Genomic DNA, 15,695 nt, shown 5'->3' on the forward strand with positions numbered 1-15,695 from the left:
CAGCTCCTCTCACAGCCCTTACTTCTGTCAAGACGTGCTTTAAGTGGTCCGTTTCCGCCCAGGGAGCTTTTGATCTCCTCAAGAATCGTTTTACATCCGCACCTATCCTTGTTACACCTGACGTCACTAGACAGTTCGTTGTCGAGGTTGACGCGTCAGAGGTGGGCGTGGGAGCCATTCTTTCTCAGCGCTCCCTCTCTGACGACAAGGTCCACCCTTGCGCGTATTTTTCTCATCGCCTGTCGCCGTCGGAACGTAACTATGATGTGGGAAACCGCGAACTGCTCGCCATCCGCTTAGCCCTAGGCGAATGGCGACAGTGGTTGGAGGGGGTGACCGTTCCTTTTGTCGTTTGGACTGACCATAGGAACCTTGAGTACATCCGTTCTGCCAAACGACTTAATGCGCGTCAGGCGCGCTGGGCGCTGTTTTTCGCTCGTTTCGAGTTCGTGATTTCTTATCGTCCGGGCTCTAAGAACACCAAGCCTGATGCTTTATCTCGTCTCTTCAGTTCTTCAGTAGCCTCCACTGACCCCGAGGGGATTCTCCCTGAGGGGCGTGTTGTCGGGTTGACTGTCTGGGGAATTGAGAGGCAGGTAAAGCAAGCACTCACTCAAACTCCGTCGCCGCGCGCTTGTCCCAGGAACCTTCTTTTCGTTCCCGTTCCTACTCGTCTGGCCGTTCTTCAGTGGGCTCACTCTGCCAAGTTAGCCGGCCACCCTGGCGTTCGGGGTACGCTTGCTTCCATTCGCCAGCGTTTTTGGTGGCCCACCCGGGAGCATGACACGCGTCGCTTCGTGGCTGCTTGTTCGGTCTGCGCGCAGACTAAGTCCGGTAACTCCCCTCCTGCCGGCCGTCTCAGGCCGCTTCCCATTCCCTCTCGACCGTGGTCTCACATCGCCTTAGATTTTGTCACCGGACTGCCTTCGTCAGCGGGGAAGACTGTTATTCTTACGGTTGTCGACAGGTTCTCTAAGGCGGCTCATTTTATTCCCCTTGCTAAGCTTCCTTCTGCTAAAGAGACGGCACAAATCATCATCGAGAATGTTTTCAGAATTCATGGCCTTCCGTCAGACGTCGTTTCGGACAGAGGTCCGCAATTCACGTCTCAATTTTGGAGGGAGTTTTGCCGTTTGATTGGGGCTTCCGTCAGTCTCTCTTCCGGCTTTCACCCCCAGTCTAACGGTCAAGCAGAACGGGCCAATCAGACTATTGGTCGCATCTTACGCAGTCTTTCTTTTCGCAACCCTGCGTCTTGGTCAGAACAGCTCCCCTGGGCAGAATACGCCCACAACTCGCTTCCTTCGTCTGCGACCGGGCTATCTCCTTTTCAGAGTAGCCTCGGGTACCAGCCTCCGCTGTTCTCATCTCAGTTCGCCGAGTCCAGCGTCCCCTCCGCTCAGGCTTTTGTCCAACGTTGCGAGCGCACCTGGAAGAGGGTCAGGTCTGCACTTTGCCGTTATAGGGCGCAGACTGTGAGGGCTGCTAATAAGCGTAGAACTAAGAGTCCTAGATATTGTCGCGGTCAGAGAGTTTGGCTCTCCACTCAGAACCTTCCCCTTAAGACCGCTTCTCGCAAGTTGACCCCGCGGTTCATTGGTCCGTTCCGTATTTCTCAGATCATTAATCCTGTCGCAGTTCGACTTCTCCTTCCGCGATATCCATGTCTCCTGTGTCAAGCCCGTTCTTCGCGCCCCCGCTCGTCTTCCCCCCCCCCCCCCCCCCCCCCATCCTTGTCGAGGGCGCACCCATCTACAGGGTCCGTAGGATTTTGGACATGCGTCCTCGGGGCCGTGGTCATCAGTACCTAGTAGATTGGGAGGGGTACGGTCCTGAGGAGAGGAGTTGGGTTCCCTCTCGGGACGTGCTGGACCGTGCGCTGATCGATGATTTCCTCCGTTGCCGCCAGGTTTCCTCCTCGAGTGCGCCAGGAGGCGCTCGGTGAGTGGGGGGGTACTGTCATGTATTGTCATGTTGTGTCTTGTTTCTGTCCTTTCTCTTCACCCTGTCTCCCTCTGCTGGTCGTACTAGGTTACCTTTTCTTCCCCTCTTTCCCCCAGCTGTTCCTTGTCTTCTCTGACTACCTCGTTCACCCCTTTTCCCACCTGTTCCCTTTTTCCCTCTGATTAGGTCTCTATATCTCTCTCTGTTTCTGCTCCTGTCTTTGTCGGATTCTTGTTTGTGTTATTCATGCCTGAACCAGACTATCGTCATGTTTGCTGCAACCTTGTCCTGTCCTGTCGGAATCTACCGGTCCATCTGAGCCTACGTTTGTTTTGTTATTAAAGAAGCTCTGTTTACGTTAATTCGCTTTTGGGTCCTCATTCACGCACCGTAACAGTGGGGTTGCAATGATCAGGAGAACGGTGAGGAATCAGCCCAGAACTACACGGGAGGATCTTGTCAATGATCTCAAGGCAGCTGGGACCATAGTCACCAAGAAAATAATTGGGAACACTACGCCGTGAAGGACTGAAATCCTGCAGCGCCCGCAAGGTCCCCATGCTCAAGAAAGCACATATACATGCCCGTCTGAAGTTTGCCAATGAACATCTGAATGATTCCGAGGACAACTGGGTGAAAGTGCTGTGGTCAGATGAGACCAAAATGGAGCTCTTTGGCATCAACTCAACTCGCCGTGTTTGGAGGAGGAGGAATGCTGCCTATGACCCCAAGAACACCATCCCCACCGTCAAACATGGAGGTGGAAACATTATGCTTTGGGGGTGTTTTTCTGCTAAGGGAACAGGACAACTTCACCGCGTCAAAGGGACGATGGAAGGGGCCATGTACCGTCAAATCTTGGGTGAGAACCTTCCCTCAGCCAGGGCATTGAAAATGGGTCGTGGATGGGTATTCCAGCATGACAATGACCCAAAACACACAGCCAAGGCAACAAAGGAATGGCTCAAGAAGCACATTAAGGTCCTGGAGTGGCCTAGCCAGTCTCCAGACCTTAATCCCATAGAAAATCTACGGAGGGAGCTGAAGTTTCGATTTGCCAAACGTCAGCCTCGAAACCTTGACTTGGAGAAGATCTGCAAAGAGAAGTGGGACAAAATCCCTCCTGAAATGTGTGCAAACCTGGTGGCCAACTACAAGAAACATCTGACCTCTGATTGCCAACAAGGGTTTTGCAACCAAGTACTAAGTCATGTTTTGCAGAGGGGTCAAATACTTATTTCCCTCATTCAAATGCAAATCAATTTATACAATTTTTGACATGCGTTTTTCTGGATTTGTTTGTTGTTATTCTGTCTCTCACTGTTCAAATAAACCTATCATTAAAATTATAGACTGATCATTTCTTTGTCAGTGGGCAAATGTACAAAATCAGCAGGGGATCAAATACTTTTTTCCCTCACTGTATAATACATAATATTAATGTGGTCACGCTGTCGGTCAATAGTTTAGCTTCCTCGCTCAAGAGTTCACACTGGAACTCAATCTTGCATCCTCTGTCTTGCAAACACACGTGCCCGTCCTCTGGAGACACCTTAGCCAGCTGCACCACCGAAAAGCTAGCGGGTGGGGGTATTTCAACCTGAGGAGTGAGTTTAAACCAACTCAACTCAGTTACAAAATGCAAAACATATATAAGAGGGGCAGAAAATACCTTTTGGTATATACTTGGGCAAGGTGTCGCCAAGGTGGAAATTATTGTCTGCAAAGACCAGAAACAGTCTTATTATTACATGTCCTACTTCTCACACCACTCTGTTACATTGAAATTATAGTGTGCAGACTTTCGGGCTTCAAAGTTTCTGTAAGTCATCTGAAATAACATGTTACTACTGTACCTAATATGAGGAGGTGGTAGGAGTGGGCCTGTTTATTGTCCGGTAGCAGTTCGAGGAGAACCAAGTCAATCAGGTGGTTGTGGGAAGAATCCTGGGCTGCCCATTTGACCTGGCAGGCTTTACCTGATGATAATATACACATGAGGGGTGAATCTAAACAGTTCAGACCTGGGTTCAAATACTACTTGAATTCATTCAAATACCTCCAGCGTTTGCTTGAGCACCAAATGGGCAGGGTTAGCACCTTTGTAACTATTCTATTGGTTAATTAAGCCAGGAAAGTTCAATCAAGCACAGATACAAGTATTTCAAATAATTTAAAATACAATTTTACCCAGGTCTGCAGAAAATGAAAAATAATATATCATAACACAACCATCAGTTAGCCTACATTAGACAGTTGTGTATAGTACTTCAAAAAACCTTAATATAAAACATTCATGGTAATTCATGGAAATATAGTGGCTGGTGAACTCACTGTTCATAAACTCGCAAGCAGTGCTGCCCTTGGAGTCAAGCAACTGAGTAAACGTCACATCCCCATCTGTTGGGGAAATTGAACCGGGGAAAATAATAAGAGAAGTAAAGACTAAGAGAATTGTGTGATAAGAAAAAAACAGATAAGTTAATGCCAAATAAGAGACAGCTAAGCACATAGCCGGAGTAAAAAAATAATCATCATATCTGACAGCCAGGGATTTGGGACTGACTGGCTGACTGATTCATTGTTTGACTAATTGACTGGCTGCCTGTCTGCTTGAATAACTAACTAACTGACTGACTGACTGACCGTAGACCTGGGCCCTGTAGAGGGTGCCCTTCTGCCAGCCTCCTCCCAGGATGTAGAAGTACTCGGTGCCGTGGTACGGGATGAACACAGGCACCATGCGGGACACGCACACTGTGCGCAGCACCTGCTGCCACGCCTCTGACACAGGTTAGAAAGAGGGGGATACGGAGAGTTTTAATGGAGCCATGTACGGTTTTGTTAGTGGATCTGATTGCTATGGCCACAAAGAGATTTTGTGTCCGAAATTTTGCCACTGTTTTTTTTTCAATGTGAGTCATCCATTGACAGTCTTTTTACATATGCAGCTTATCCAAAAATAGTTGAGTTGTTTAACTTGATGAACAGAAACATACAATTCATGAATGAATATGCAATTTCATTTGTGTTCATGAGTCTCTAGGTGCTGTAGTCTCAGTTTGAGAATCAACTTTGCAATTTCTAGGACAAAGTCTAGGACAAAAAGGCTTCTCAACAATTTTTTACCCCCAAGACTCCTGAACAGATAATCAAATGGCTATCTGGACTATTTGCATTGTGTGCCTCCCCCCAACCCTTATTTTTACGCTGCTGCTACTCTCTGTTTATCATATATGCATAGTCACTTTAACTATACATTCATGTACATACTACCTCAATTGGGCCGACAAACCAGTGCTCCCGCACATTGGCTACCCGGGCTATCTGCATTGTGTCCTGCCACCCACCACCCGCCAACCCCTCTTTTACGCTACTGCTACTCTCTGTTCATCATATATGCATAGTCACTTTAAACATATCTACATGAACATACAGTGGGGCAAAAAAGTATTTAGTCAGCCACCAATTGTGCAAGTTCTCCCACTTAAAAAGATGAGGCCTAAAATTTCCATCATAGGTACACTTCAACTATGACAGACAAAATTAGATTTTTTTTCTCCAGAAAATCACATTGTAGGATTTTTTATGAATTTATTTGCAAATTATGGTGGAAAATAAGTATTTGGTCAATAACAAAAGTTTATCTCAATAGTTTGTTATATACCCTTTGTTGGCAATGACAGAGGTCAAACGTTTTCTGTAAGTCTTCACAAGGTTTCCACACACTGTTGCTGGTATTTTGGCCCATTCCTCCATGCAGATCTCCTCTAGAGCAGTGATGTTTTGGGGCTGTTGCTGGGCAACACGGACTTTCCACTCCCTCCAAAGATGTTCTATGAGGTTGAGATCTGGAGACTGGCTAGGCCACTCCAGGACCTTGAAATGCTTCTTACGAAGCCACTCCTTCGTTGCCCGTGCGGTGTGTTTGGGATCATTGTCATGCTGAAAGACCCAGCCACGTTTCATCTTCAATGCCCTTGCTGATGGAAGGAGGTTTTCACTCAAAATCTCACAATACATGGCCCCATTCATTCTTTCCTTTACACGGATCAGTCGTCCTGGTCCTTTTGCAGAAAAACAACCCCAAAGCATGATGTTTCCACCCCCATGCTTCACAGTAGGTATGGTGTTCTTGGGATGCAATTCAGCATTCTTTGTCCTCCAAACACAACGAGTTACCAAAAAGTTATATTTTGGTTTCATCTGACCATATGACATTCTCCCAATCTTCTTCTGGATCATCCAAATGCTCTCTAGCAAACTTCAGACGGGCCTGGACATGTACTGGCTTTAGCAGGGGGACACGTCTGGCACTGCAGGATTTGAGTCCCTGGCGACGTAGTGTGTTACTGATGGTAGGCTTTGTTACTTTGGTCCCAGCTCTCTGCAGGTCATTCACTAGGTCCCCCGGTGTGGTTCTGGGATTTTTGCTCACCGTTCTTGTGATCATTTTGACCCCACGGGGTGAGATCTTGCGTGGAGCCCCAGATCGAGGGAGATTATCAGTGGTCTTGTATGTCTTCCATTTCCTAATAATTGCTCCCACAGTTGATTTCTTCAAACCAAGCTGCTTACCTATTGCAGATTCAGTCTTCCCAGCCTGGTGCAGGTCTACAATTTTGTTTCTGGTGTCCTTTGACAGCTCTTTGGTCTTGGCCATAGTGGAGTTTGGAGTGTGACTGTTTGAGGTTGTGGACAGGTGTCTTTTATACTGATAACAAGTTCAAACAGGTGACATTAATACAGGTAACGAGTGGAGGACAGAGGAGGCTCTTAAAGAAGAAGTTACAGGTCTGTGAGAGCCAGAAATCTTGCTTGTTTGTAGGTGACCAAATACTTATTTTCCACCTTAATTTGCAAATAAATTCATTAGAAATCCTACAATGTGATTTTCTGGAAATTTTTCTCATTTTGTCTGTCATAGTTGAAGTGTACCTATGATGAAAATTACAGGCCTCTCTCATCTTTTTAAAGGGGAGAACTTGCACAATTGGTGGCTGACTAAATAATTTTTTGCCCCACTGTATAAACTATCCACACTGCAAAATATTGCCGCCCCTTTAATGGACATGACCTAATTGGAGGTTTTGACACACACGCTCCTACAATGAATGAGTACTATGAACACTTGATGCTAACGCAGAGGTACTCTATGGCCAGTACCTTAAGTCTGTGCCACATGTTTGTTCCTCTGAACTAGTTTCTCCCACCTCAATTGGTTCCTTCTGTCAAAACATTGGCCTCTTCATTCTCAGTCTGAGGTATCACATTTTACAAGGCACAGAAACTAGCTTGTAAACATACTGTATCTGTTAGTTGGCTTTAGCACAATACAGTATGCATACATGGCTACAAAATGCCTGTGACTATACAATTTTGTTAGATTACAGGCCTCTCTCATCTTTTTAAGTGGGAGAACATGCACAATTGGTGGCTGACTAAATACTTTTTTGCCCCACTGTACTACCTCAATCAGCCTGACCAACCAGTGTCTGTATGTAGCGTCGCTACTTTTATAGCCTCGCTACTGTATATAGCCTGTCTTTTTACTGTTCTTTTATTTCTTTACCTACCTATTGTTCACCTAATACCTTTTTTGCACTATTGGTTAGAGCCTGTAAGTAAGCATTTCACCTGTTGTATTCGGCGCACGTGACAAGTAAACTTTGATTTGATTTATTCTGTGGACACAGGGGACAGAGATTCCCGATTTCATGTTCCAGTGTGTAAGCAGGGTGAATGGGAGCCAGCGGTGTCTGACGGTGTGCTGGTACCTGAGGGCGGGGCTCTTAGAGGCAGCAGAGAGAAGTTGCCCACGAAGCGGTGCAGCAGCTGGTTCTGGCGGATGAACAGGGAGCTCTCTGTGGAGATTGCCTCCAAGATCATGGAGGAGAACTCCACCTGGGGGCAGTTCAGGGAGCCTGCCCAACAGCTCTCGATGCCCACCTAAGTGTAAACCGCGGGGGTCAATTCCATGTAAATTCAGGTAGTAAACTGAAATTACAATGTTTTTCTTATGGAGAAGCATTCAGGAAAATTGGAATTGAAATTTACTAAAATGAAACGTTTGCTTGAGCCTGCTTGGTGTGACAGATGGGCAGAGTTTGCACTTTAGGGACTATTCCATTAGTTCCATTGCACCATGCAAGAGCAATCAAGCACAACTAAAGCTTTCAAACATTTTCATCTTTTTGTATGGTTTATTATTGGGAGTATATGAAACAAAAATATCAAAGGTAAACGTTTCTTACGTTGTAGGAGTTGCATCTATTTTGCTCTGTTCTTGGACAACGTGGACCAGCCCAATTTCCAATGCAACAACTGTTTACTTGTGGAGGACTACAGTCCCTCAGCCTCTGGGTATTCTACTGATTGGCTTGGGTCCACCATGTCCCACTTCCCGTTGGTCATCGAGGGATCTCCCAAACCTATCGAGTCGCAACAGTGGCCGAACCTCTATACTTAATCGGCTATTAAAATTTTACATGAATTATCCCAATGCGAGTTATCCAGAGTTTCACGTATTCCTGACTCAGTTAGCCATTGAACATTTCTCCTCTATTTTTATTCCCCTCGCTGTCTGAGGTCTGACAGGCCTGGGCAACTCCAGTCCTCGGGGGCCTGATTGGTGTCACACTTTCCCCCACTTTGCCCCTCCTAGCAAACACAGCTGATTTAAACTAATTGCATTGTAAACTGAAGATCATGATTAGTTGATTATTGGAGTCAGGTGTGTTGACTGGGACTGGAACAAAAGTGTGACACCAATCAGGCCCCCGAGGACTGGAGTTGCCCAGGCTGATGCCTAGCAGATAAACATGCACCTTTAAAACAATATAGAGTTAAGAACAAATCAAACTCTTGGTATTCATTTGATATTTCAGAGCTTATTCACAAGAGGAACCAAGCCTTGGCCAAAGCTAGGAAAACTGACTGTCTCTGATTGGCAATCTTTCAAACAACTCAGAAACAGTTGTACTATCTTGATTAAGAAAGTGAAATCCAACTACTTGTTAAGCTCTATTTCTGACTCTGCTGGTTATTCTTATACATTTGTGAAAAAAAATGTATTTGCTGAAGTGTGCAAATTCCTCCCCTTCCCTGCCTAAGCAAGTTCTGTCAGACTCAGGCATCATTACAAAGTTGCCAATGTCTTTGCAATTCATACAAAAAGCGACGTATAAAAAAATATGCTTCAAATTAAAACAGATGACTGCATTCAAATATAAATTGTCTACAGTAGGCTATAGGCCTATGTTCAATGAATTGAGTTCTATTTTTCTACTTGTACACTACTGTCTGTAATTTGTCTCAATATATTTCATGAAGTGTAGCCTAACATGTACATAATGATGTTCCCAAATCTTGATTTAGTGCATTATTATACGGCAGTGGTTTCCAAACTTTTTATAGTCCCGTACCCCTTTAAATATTCAACCTCCAGCTGCGTACCCCCTCTAGCACCAGAGTCAGCGCACTCTCAAATGTTGTTTTTTGCCAACATTGTGAGCCTGCCACACACTATACGATACATTTATTAAACATAAGAATGAGTGTGAGTTTTTGTCACAACCCGGCTCGTGGGAAGTGACAAAGAGCTCTTATAGGACCAGTGCACAAATAATAATATAATAATAATCAATAATTTTGCTCTTTATTTAACAATCTTACATATAAAACCTCATTTGTTCATCGAAAATTGTGAATAACTCACCACAGGTTAATGAGAAGGGTGTGCTTGAAAGGATGCACATTGCATTGTTGGGTTGTATTAGAGAGAGTCTCAATCTTAAATCATTTCCCACACACAGTCTGTGCCTGTATTTAGTTTTCATGCTAGCGAGGGCCGATAATCCACTCTCACATAGGTACGTGGTTGCAAAGGGCATCAGTGTCTTAACAGCACAACTTGCCAAGGCAGGATACTCCGAGGGCAGCCCAATCCAGAAATCTGTCGTTGGCTTCTGATTAAATTAAATTTTCACAGAACCCCTTGTTGCAGTTTCAATGAGGCTCTCTTGTTCAGATATCGGTAAGTGGACTGGAGGCAGAGCATGAAAGGGATAACGAATCCAGTTGTTAGTGTCATCCGTTTCGGGAAAGTACCTGCGTAATTGCGCACCCAACTCACTCAGGTGATATATCACATTTGACATTGTCCATTAGCTTGAGTTCATTTGCACACAAAAAATCATACAATGATGGAAAGACCTGTGTGTTGTCCTTGTTAATGCAGACAGAGAAGAGCTCCAACTTCTTAATCATAGCCTCAATTTTGTCCCGCACATTGAATATAGTTGCGGAGAGTCCCTGTAATCCTAGATTCAGATAATTCAGGCGAGAAAAAACATCACCCAGATAGGCCAGTGGTGTGAGAAACTCGTCATCATGCAAGCGGTCAGGAAAGTGAAAATGGTGGTCAGTAAAGAAAACTTTAAGCTCGTCTCTCAATTTAAAAAAATGTGTCAATACTTTGCCCCTTGATAACCAGCGCACTTCTATATGTTGTAAAAGCATTACACGGTCGCTGCCCATATCATTGCATAGTGCAGAAAATACATGAGAGTTCAGGGGCCTTGCTTTAACAAAGTTGGTAACCTGTTATAGGGTAAGCATTATAATAAGCCGTATCAATATTTGCAGCCATAGGTGATAATATCTTTCTAGGAGCTGATCCATTGTCAGTATCGTAGAATAATTATAATGTTAAGTTAAGATTTTAATGGAGAAAGCTGATCCGAGAGCAGCATTGTCTTTCTTTTGATACTATCAGTATCGACATGCCTCAACAACGTATCTGCGGGGTGTTTTGGGAAATGTACGTTACATCTTCAGCCGTTGTAGGAAAGATGCATAGTTAAAACACTTGTATACCTAGGTTCCATCACTATCGGGATACAGGGCCCTGATCAGTCAGTTTGTTCCCAGCCTCTAGCTGAAAACTCCTCAACTACTAGTGAATCTGTGTTTTCATTTCAACAAGTTACTTACTACCTGTGATGTGCTAACTGCCTTGCTTAAGATTGATGTTACATAACCTACTGGGGTTGATATGCTTGACCTGTTTTTACTGCAGGTTTCCAGCCCCTTGATTGCTGAATTATTAACCATTTTTTTGTCTGGCGTTCATATCTGGTTTTATCCCAAGCATTTGGAAGGCGACCCATGTGCTCCTTCTCCACAAAGATGGTGACCCATCGGAACGAAATAATTACCACCCTCTCTCTAAACTTTCTTGCCTAGCAAAATATTAGAAACTCTGATCAACTCTCAGCTAAGATCATTCCTATCTACAAAATGTATTTTAAGAGTTCCTCAATCTGGCTTCAGGCAGCACTATCTCTACTGCTTCATTGGTTATAAATGATATAGTTAAATGTATGGACAAAAGGCAACATTGTGCTGCCCTTTTCATTGACCTGTAAAAGTCCTTTCACACTGTTGACCACTCATTATTCATTAAAAAGGTTGTCCAAAATTGGTCTGGATGAGGCTGCATGTAATTGGTTTAAAAACGACCTGACTTGACAGGACACAATGTGTATTTTCTGATGGTGTTAAGTCAGGTTTCCTTGATATTACAAAAGGTGTCCCACAGGGGTTGATTTTAGGTGATGTACTTTTTACTATCTATATAAACAATATTGGTTTGTCTGTAAAAAAATTGTAACTGTCACTTGTATGCGGACGATATTGTTGTGAATTCTATTGCCCTTTCTGTTAACCAGGCTCTATCTGAACTTCATTGTTTTACAGAAAACATTTGACCTTAAAATAGTTTTGAAAGTGGGTAAAACTAAAACTAAGTATATGTTGTTTTCTAGAACGGATAGAGATGACGCCAATGACTTAAGCATAAGTAAGTCCACATTATCGTGTCCCAGATAACAAATGTCTGGGCATCTTGAAAGACAATAAATTGTCTTTTAAAAAGCATATTGAGGAGTAAGTAAAGAAGCTTAGAATAAAAATTGGCTTCTTCTATAGAAATAGGTCATGCCTCTTGCTTAATAGTAGAAAGCAGATAATTCAGTCGACAAGAGTTGTGTAAATCAAGTTTTAGGAGAAAAAAAATTCACCTTGTGGAATAATCTCCAAAACTCTCCAAAATTGGATGATATGGTGCCTCTATAGCAATTCAGGCAGCTGATTTTTGACGAAGAATGTGTTTGCCTTCCATGAATGTATCTCTGTTTTGCATAATGTATTGTATTGACTTTCATTTTTGTAATTACAGGGCTAATCTGCAAAATAGACCTTGGTCTCAGCGTGACTCCCTGACAAAATAGATTGACCTTTTTTCAAATGCTATTTGAACCCAGGTCTGCTGGGTACACAGTACTACACACTCACACAAACAGTCAATGAGCCTGTATCTTTATACTATGTGTCTGGTTTTACCTCGATGGGGGAGGTGTGCTGGAACTCTGTGGCGGTCATCAGAACAGCCTTGAAGCCAGGAATACCAGGGAGGATGAGGACGGGAGAACTCTGCACCACCGCCCACAGAGGGCGAGAGGGACTGCCCAAAACCATCATGTCCTCCAGTGCTGGCATCTATAGACATACGAACAGAGAGATAGAAAGAGCAGAGCACTGTATATACATTTGAAATATCATAAATCATAAATAATCTATACTTTAACAATTACTCGTGGATAATCAACTTCAATACATTTTTGTTTACATGTCTTTAAAAATCCTTCCTTCAGAAGACACCTAGTGCAAAACATTTTCGCACAAAACCACCCACACATCTACAGAATGTCTATTAGCTTAATTTTCTCTCTCCTTCCTCCTCTCCCTCTTTGTGGATCTGTCTGTCCCTCACCTCCGTACCAAAGGAGATCTCCGTCTCCCCTCTGTCAGTGGTGCGCACATAGCCATTAACATTCACTGCAAAGCTGCTCACACAAACACAGACACAGCATGCAGTTCAGCAGTCATGTAGAGAGAGAGTCATGATCTTGGTTCTGGCCCTGAATGCTGATTGGCTGACAGCCATGGTATATCAGACCGTATACCACAGGTATGACAAAACTTTTATTTTTACTGCTCTAATTACGTTGGTAACCAGTTTATAATAGCAATAAGGCACCTCGGGGGTTTGTGGTATATGGCCAAAATATACACGGCTACGGGCTGTGTCCAGGGACTCCGCGATGCGTTGTGCATAAGAAAAACCCTTAGCCGTGGTATATTGGCCATATACCACACTCCCTCGTGCCTTATTGCTTAATAGACATACCCCAAAAAATATTTTCTAGATGAGAATTCAATAGTAAACTTTTAAGTGTGGTGATTTGACATCCTGTAAAGTGAAGCAAGTACATGACCAACGCTAGGCAGGCACTGTGTGGTATAGGCCTATGCATGCATGCACATTTAAATACACAAACAGTTGTCACTGACCTTCTCTCAGGCACCAGTTGACCCTGGCCATTTGACACCACTTGAACCCTGTATACTACCGACCCATTAAGGATGGGCATGGGAGCATACCAACCCAGCTGGCACAGGTCGCTGTCACAGGGCACTGCAGGGGGAAACACACACACTTGACGTTCCTGACCGGGAGCACAAATGAACATGAGTGAATTCCACTCTACAAACAGACCACACATGTAGCTCATAAAAACTTGGCCTAGTTCAAATCAACATGCAAGACAAAACTGACACACATGCGCACACACCACTGTCCAGCAGGGGGGCTGTGGTAAGGATGATCTGCAGTCTCTGCGATTTGAGGCGGATGGGGTGGACGGGTTCCTGGAAGGTCAGGACTACATTGGGGGTCAACCCTGTGAGAAGGGCCTCCCGAATGGCACGCTTAGAAGACTCCTGTATGTAGATGTAGATTCTTCTTCTAGTCAATGTGTTTGCATTCAAAATAAGTCATATTAAAGGATGTAAGAGGTGTTATGTTACCTTTGAACCACACAGTAGGTCTATGCGTAGGTAGTAAGGGAAGCCAAGATAACTCTGCAGAACAGAAACTGTGCACAGTTAACCAGTGAAGAATCTTCCTCTAGTTACAAGGTATACATCTCAACCACTGTACTTCGACTGGGTTGGAAACTCACAGTGGTACTCTCCTGGGTGTTGACTGGCTGGTCAGTCAGAGTCTTTATAATGTCCTGAACCTTGGTGCTGAACTGCTGCATCTCTATGCCTCCTGACAGGGTGGTCAGAGGACTTTCAAAGTTACAGGTTGAAATGCGGTTGAGGGGGTCACCGATTTCACAAAGACTGACACCCCATTCACACTCTCCTCTAGCTGCTCCTCCTAATCCTCTTCCACACAGAAAGCTCAGAATGAGGGAGACCTGGATGGTCCACATTTCTAAAATGGACAAAACCAAAAAACAATGTTGATATTTGTGTGAAATTAAATTCAACTTTGCTAGCAAGTTAACCTTTAGCTAACAAAGAGTTGACTACAAATATCTACACAGGTGGTTAGTTATATAAGATAATAAAAGTATGAGCGTAAAAGTAGCTGGCTAGCTACTTACTGCAAAAGTAATTTATTTCACCAATTTAACATTATTGTGTACTGTAACGTTAGCTAGATAACGTTAGCTAACTATGCATTGGTTAGCTAGCTCGCATTGAGTAACGTTAGATATGAACGTCACCAAAACTTTTGACAAAAGTCAAATTCAATCAAAATACTTAGCTAATTCGCGAATTTGTTTCAACATCTGAGTATATAGTTTACACCTGTAGCTAGCTTAACAGTTATGAATAGACAAAGAAAGAGCCTACTTTTCACTCAATTGGGGACAACGGACATTCCCTCATGCCATGGCCTCACCAAGCAAATCAGATAAGCACATTAAAACAGCACTGTCGTGTATGGAAGGAAGCCCAATCCAGCCACCAATTTATAAAATATATTTTATAAACACCAATTTATAAAATGTACTATCTCCATTTGAGATACGTATGTAAAGATGTTGAGATACTATCTAAAAAAATCGAGATAGCATCTCGACATTTTGAGATAGAACAAACAGGATATGTTTCTTCCTTTGTAGCATTAGGTGGAGATTTATATAGATCTATCATTGCAGGGAACAGCACAAAAGGGCCACTGGCAAACAATTGGTGAACTGGTATTTGCCCCAACACTTTAGATTAGGTTTAATAAACACAAAAGCGCTGAAAAGAGGGACCAAGTACTGTTGTTTAGTCTGTTTTGCCTCATGATTTGTCAACTCATGCACAATTAATCTGTGCTTCAGTCTGATTAAGTGTAGCCTACTGATAACAACCACAACTGTAGGTAGCCTAGAGAAGCCTATGCAGTCTTATCCCCTCTGACCAGGGGAAACGAAGCAGTAAGGCCATGTATTTATAGACCATAAGCTATGTATTTATCGACTATTTATATGTGTTAAGAGAACACGTGAATGTGATCAAATGTTGATTATATTCAAACTTCGGGAGATTAGGCTACCTAAACCTTATGAATCCAAAATTATTGACTGGAATTAATCAACACAATAGGATTTGTGTAAAGGAAGTACTTAAGTAAAAATAATTGTAAGTACTATTTAAGTAGTATCTGTACTTTACTATTTACATTTTTGACAACTTTTACTTTTGCTCCACTACATTCCTAAAGAAAATAATGTACTTTTACTCCATACATTTCCCTGACACCCAAAAGTACTCATTACATTTTGAATGCTTAAGAGGGCAGGAAAATGGACCAATTCACATACTTATCAAGAGAACATCCC

At 43.5% G+C, this 15,695-nt stretch overlaps 2 protein-coding genes across 2 annotated transcripts in view; both read right to left on the reverse strand.

The window, feature by feature from the left end:
• The window catches only part of LOC110533498 (cation channel sperm-associated protein subunit gamma), a 35,571-nt gene extending 23,088 nt beyond the window's left edge, over positions 1-12,483 (reverse strand). Inside the window, exons 1-6 of the mRNA XM_021617763.2 lie at positions 12,349-12,483; positions 7,722-7,893; positions 4,591-4,728; positions 4,279-4,344; positions 3,801-3,923; positions 3,617-3,664 (exon numbers count right to left, since the gene is read on the reverse strand). Coding sequence (XP_021473438.2) covers positions 3,617-3,664; positions 3,801-3,923; positions 4,279-4,344; positions 4,591-4,728; positions 7,722-7,893; positions 12,349-12,483 — 682 coding nt within the window. The remainder of the gene's footprint in view (positions 1-3,616; positions 3,665-3,800; positions 3,924-4,278; positions 4,345-4,590; positions 4,729-7,721; positions 7,894-12,348) is intronic.
• On the reverse strand, positions 7,723-15,031 carry LOC118966717 (cation channel sperm-associated protein subunit gamma-like). Its single transcript, XM_036989896.1, has 7 exons — positions 14,716-15,031; positions 14,031-14,290; positions 13,876-13,929; positions 13,641-13,788; positions 13,360-13,483; positions 12,349-12,504; positions 7,723-7,893 (listed from the first exon to the last, which is right to left on the reverse strand). The coding sequence occupies exons 2-6, from the start codon at positions 14,286-14,288 to the stop codon at positions 12,483-12,485; spliced, it is 606 nt and encodes a 201-aa protein (XP_036845791.1). The 5' UTR covers positions 14,289-14,290; positions 14,716-15,031; the 3' UTR covers positions 7,723-7,893; positions 12,349-12,482.
• Between the last annotated feature and the right edge of the window lie 664 nt (positions 15,032-15,695).

Source organism: Oncorhynchus mykiss, chromosome 10, assembly GCF_013265735.2.
Source record: "Oncorhynchus mykiss isolate Arlee chromosome 10, USDA_OmykA_1.1, whole genome shotgun sequence".
NCBI classification, from domain to species: domain Eukaryota; kingdom Metazoa; phylum Chordata; class Actinopteri; order Salmoniformes; family Salmonidae; genus Oncorhynchus; species Oncorhynchus mykiss.

Coding starts and splice junctions, on each gene's coding strand:
- LOC118966717 (XM_036989896.1), bottom strand. CDS start 14,288: ATGTGGACCATCCAGGTCTCCCTCATTCTGAGCTTTCTGTGTGGAAGA. Junction 13,789..13,875: donor ACCTACTGTGTGGTTCAAAG/GTAACATAACAC, acceptor ATCTACATACAG/GAGTCTTCTAAGCGTGCCAT. Junction 13,484..13,640: donor AGCCCCCCTGCTGGACAGTG/GTGTGTGCGCAT, acceptor TTCCCCCTGCAG/TGCCCTGTGACAGCGACCTG.